Raw genomic sequence first — 4,050 nt, 5'->3', positions numbered from 1 at the left:
TGGCTGTGTGTACCTGTGTCGCCTATAACCTGAGCCTCAGAACTCTTTCCCGGGTTTCCGTATAGAAGTAAAAGGGCGCCCCACCTCCCCGCCAACCTCATCCTCCCCCAGCCCCGGAACAAGGGTCCGCATTGAACCAGGTGCGAATGTTCGCTCGCCTTCTCCGCCACCCCTCCCCCCGGCCGCGGCCCCCGCCTCCCTCCCGGCGCTGCACCCTCGGTGTTGGCTGCAGCCCGGGAGCAGTTCCCGTCAATCCCTCCCTCCCCTTTACACAGGATGTCCATATTAGGACATCTGCGTCAGCAGGTTTCCACGGCTGTCCGCTGCAGTCGTGGGGGGATCCATCCCCGCGGCCCTTCACCTCTGCGGCTCCACGCGACCCCAGGAACCAGGGGGAGACAGGCCGACAAGATCAAGAAACTCGACAGCGCGGGGAACTGGGGGCGCTGCGAGGGCGGCGGAGGCGGCAAAGGGGGACCCTAGAAGTAGCCGGGCCCGTGCGCCACCCCTCGGGAGCCGCAATGGTTGCGCCCAGTGACGTGTTGGGCTCATTCATAAAATGCTGTTATAAAAGCGGTGGCTGCGGCGCCTAGTACTCCAACCGCATCTGCAGCGAGCAAGCTTAAGGACCTGACACAGAGCCGGCGGCGCAGCGAGCGAGCAAGCGAGCGACCGCGCACACCTACCCAGCTCTGCCCGGCAGCTCGCACCTGCCTCCGCCCCTGCGCCCCTCGCCCGGCTTTGACTGCTCGCGATCATGATGTTCTCTGGCTTCAACGCCGACTACGAGGCATCCTCCTCCCGCTGCAGCAGCGCCTCCCCGGCCGGGGACAGTCTCTCCTACTACCACTCACCGGCCGACTCCTTCTCCAGCATGGGTTCTCCCGTCAATGCGCAGGTGAGGCTGGCTCCGCGCCGCTGCGGGGCCCCGGGGTGGAGGGGTCACCGGAGAGGAATCACCGGGGAGAGATGCTCGGGAAGACGAGTCCGGGACTCCTTTCGCCGGGGGCAGGGAGGGAGCCTTGCCCCGGCCCGGAGCGGCCCTCACTCGGGAGCTTTTCCGAACTTTGTTCGGAGCGGCCCGCGAGCTTGTCATCAGAAGAATTGCTTCTTATTTCCCGCGGCAGGCTCTTTCTGAGCTGTGCCCCCCGGCGCGCGCTCGCTGACTGATCTCTGACATTAGCTGGGGCCAAAGTGTCCCAAAGCAAAAGACTAGCGAAGTAGAGCCTGGCGCCTCCGGGAGGAGGCGGCCAAAAGCGGCCATTCCGCCCCCCCGCCACCCCTCCCCTCGCAGCCTGGAGCAGGAAAGGAGGGGTAGGGGAGGAGGGTGAAGCAGGCGGGTGTGTAAGGCAGTTTCATTGATAAAAAGCGAGTTCATTCAGGAGACTCCGGAGCGGCGCCTGCGTCAGCGCGGACGTCAGAGATATTTATAACAAACCCCCTTTCAAGAGAGTGATGCTGAAGGGATAACGGGAACGCAGCAGCAGGATGGAGGAGAAAGGCACTGCGCTGCGGAATTCTTGGCAATAAAGGGGGGAGACCTTTCATTTCCGATGACGGGCGTGTATAAAGAAGCGAGCTGTCCATTGCCGGAGGGCTTCTCCTGCCTCTTTCCTTGCTGCATGCGGCATTGGGAACTCTGCTCATCCCCACCTGCTCGCTCACGTCAGTTTCCTCCTTCTCTTTCATTCTAGGACTACTGCACCGATCTGGCCGTCTCCAGTGCCAACTTCATCCCAACAGTGACTGCCATCTCGACCAGCCCGGACCTACAATGGCTAGTACAGCCCACCCTAGTCTCCTCCGTGGCCCCGTCCCAGACCAGAGCCCCCCACCCCTATGGAGTCCCTACTCCCTCAGCTGGGGCTTACTCCAGGGCTGGAGTCATGAAAACCATGACGGGAGGCAGAGCTCAGAGCATTGGCCGGAGGGGCAAGGTAGAACAGGTGAGAGTTCTTGGCACCTTCTGAGGGGGAGGCGGGGAACGACATTGTGGAGATGGGCAACATAGGGGTCAGAGTGAAGCCAGTGATGCATTGACTGGACATCCCAAATGGGAAACCCTGGCTCCAAGCCCTTTCCATCCTAGTCAGGCTCTGATAGTCTCACCCTAAGAAATGCCCTGATGTATAGTTTCTTCCCTAATAGGTTTCCATCTTGTGCTTTTAGTCTGGGCTCTTCTTTGGCTCTTGCTGAGATTCTTATTTTAAATGCAAGTCACACCCAGCTTGCAACTGCAGGTTAGAAATGGCTTCACAGAAGAGATGCCAGGAACTAGGAAGCTGCAGGAGCTGGTTTCCCAGGGGTGGGTGAATGAAGCTGATGGCAGACACTGTTACTGAATGCTGCTCTTTTTTTCCCTCCCCAGTTGTCCCCAGAAGAAGAAGAGAAAAGGCGAATCCGAAGGGAAAGGAATAAGATGGCTGCAGCCAAATGCCGGAACCGGAGGAGGGAGCTGACTGACACCCTCCAAGCGGTAGGTAGAACCCATGGGTCACTTCTTTTTAAAAGTTAAGGGGAAACTTGGAGACCAGACGTAAGGGATCTGTGTTCTTGAGTAAGACCGTCTCTTATGCTTTCCTTTGCTCTCTCCTTCCAGGAGACAGACCAACTAGAAGATGAGAAGTCGGCTTTGCAGACAGAGATTGCCAATCTGCTGAAGGAGAAGGAAAAACTCGAATTCATCCTAGCGGCTCACCGACCTGCCTGCAAGATCCCCGACGACCTGGGCTTCCCAGAAGAGATGTCTGTGGCTTCCCTTGATCTGAATGGGGGCCTGCCTGAGGCTGCCACCCCTGAATCCGAGGAGGCCTTCACCCTGCCCCTCCTCAATGACCCTGAGCCCAAGCCCTCAGTGGAGCCCGTCAAGAGCGTCGGCAGCATGGAGCTGAAGGCTGAGCCCTTTGATGACTACATGTTCCCAGCATCGTCCAGGCCCAGCGGCTCGGAGACCGCCCGCTCTGTGCCAGACATGGACCTGTCTGGTTCCTTCTATGCAGCAGACTGGGAGCCCCTGCACGGTGGCTCCCTGGGGATGGGGCCTATGGCCACGGAGCTGGAGCCCCTGTGCACCCCAGTGGTCACCTGTACTCCCAGCTGCACTACTTACACGTCTTCCTTCGTCTTCACCTACCCCGAGGCTGACTCCTTCCCCAGCTGTGCGGCTGCCCACCGCAAGGGCAGCAGCAGCAACGAGCCTTCCTCTGACTCGCTCAGCTCACCCACGCTGCTGGCCCTGTGAGGGGGCAGAGAGGGGAGGCAGTGGGCGTGCACGTGGCCACTGCCTGAGGCGGCGCATTACAGAGAGGAGAAACACGTCTTCCCTAGAGGGTTCCCGTAGACCTAGGGAGGACCTTATCTGTGCGTGAAACACACCAGGCTGTGGGCCTCAAGGACTTGCAAGCGAGCATCCCCGTGTGGACTCAAGTCCTTACCTCTTCTGGAGATGTAGCAAAACGCATGGAGTGTGTATTGTTCCCAGTGACACATCTGAGAGCTGGTAGTTAGTAGCATGTGGAGCCAGGCCTGGGTCTGTGTCTCTTTTCTCTTTCTCTTTAGTCTTCTCATAGCATTAACTAATCTATTGGGTTCGTTATTGGAATTAACCTGGTGCTGGATATTTTCAAATTGTATCTAGTGCAGCTGATTTTAACAATAACTACTGTGTTCCTGGCAATAGTGTGTTCTGATTAGCAATGACCAATATTAAATTAAGAAAAAATATGACTTTATTTTCTAGTAGATAGAAATAAATAGCTATATCCATGTACTGTAGTTTTTTCTTCAACATCGATGTTCATTGTAACGTTACTGATCATGCATTGTTGAGGTGGTCTGAATGTTCTGACATTAACAGTTTTCCATGAAAACGTTTTATTGTGTTTTTAATTTATTTATTAAGATGGATTCTCAGATATTTATATTTTTATTTTATTTTTTTCTACCTTGAGGTCTTTTGACATGTGGAAAGTGAACTTGAATGAAAAATTTAAGCATTGTTTGCTTATTGTTCAAAGACATTGTCAATAAAAGCATTTAAGTTGAATGCGA

The 4,050-nt window shown here is 55.7% G+C and overlaps 1 protein-coding gene across 1 annotated transcript; it reads left to right on the top strand.

The window, feature by feature from the left end:
* Positions 1-583: 583 nt before the first annotated feature.
* On the top strand, positions 584-4,050 carry FOS (Fos proto-oncogene, AP-1 transcription factor subunit). The gene is made up of 4 exons (XM_006053895.4): positions 584-898; positions 1,695-1,946; positions 2,369-2,476; positions 2,600-4,050. The coding sequence occupies exons 1-4, from the start codon at positions 758-760 to the stop codon at positions 3,239-3,241; spliced, it is 1,143 nt and encodes a 380-aa protein (XP_006053957.1). The 5' UTR covers positions 584-757; the 3' UTR covers positions 3,242-4,050.

The sequence above is a fragment of the Bubalus bubalis genome, chromosome 11 (assembly GCF_019923935.1).
Source record: "Bubalus bubalis isolate 160015118507 breed Murrah chromosome 11, NDDB_SH_1, whole genome shotgun sequence".
NCBI classification, from domain to species: Eukaryota; Metazoa; Chordata; class Mammalia; order Artiodactyla; family Bovidae; genus Bubalus; species Bubalus bubalis.
Note: the sequence above shows the minus strand (reverse complement) of the source record. Positions and strands in the feature narration are given on the sequence as shown.

What these genes read in the sequence shown, in the direction of transcription:
- FOS (XM_006053895.4), top strand. Translation starts at nt 758, where the DNA reads ATGATGTTCTCTGGCTTCAACGCCGACTACGAGGCATCCTCCTCCCGC. An exon ending in GGAGGGGCAAGGTAGAACAG is followed by an intron (nt 1,947 to 2,368) that starts GTGAGAGTTCTT and finishes TTCCCTCCCCAG; the next exon opens with TTGTCCCCAGAAGAAGAAGA. An exon ending in TGACTGACACCCTCCAAGCG is followed by an intron (nt 2,477 to 2,599) that starts GTAGGTAGAACC and finishes CTCTCCTTCCAG; the next exon opens with GAGACAGACCAACTAGAAGA.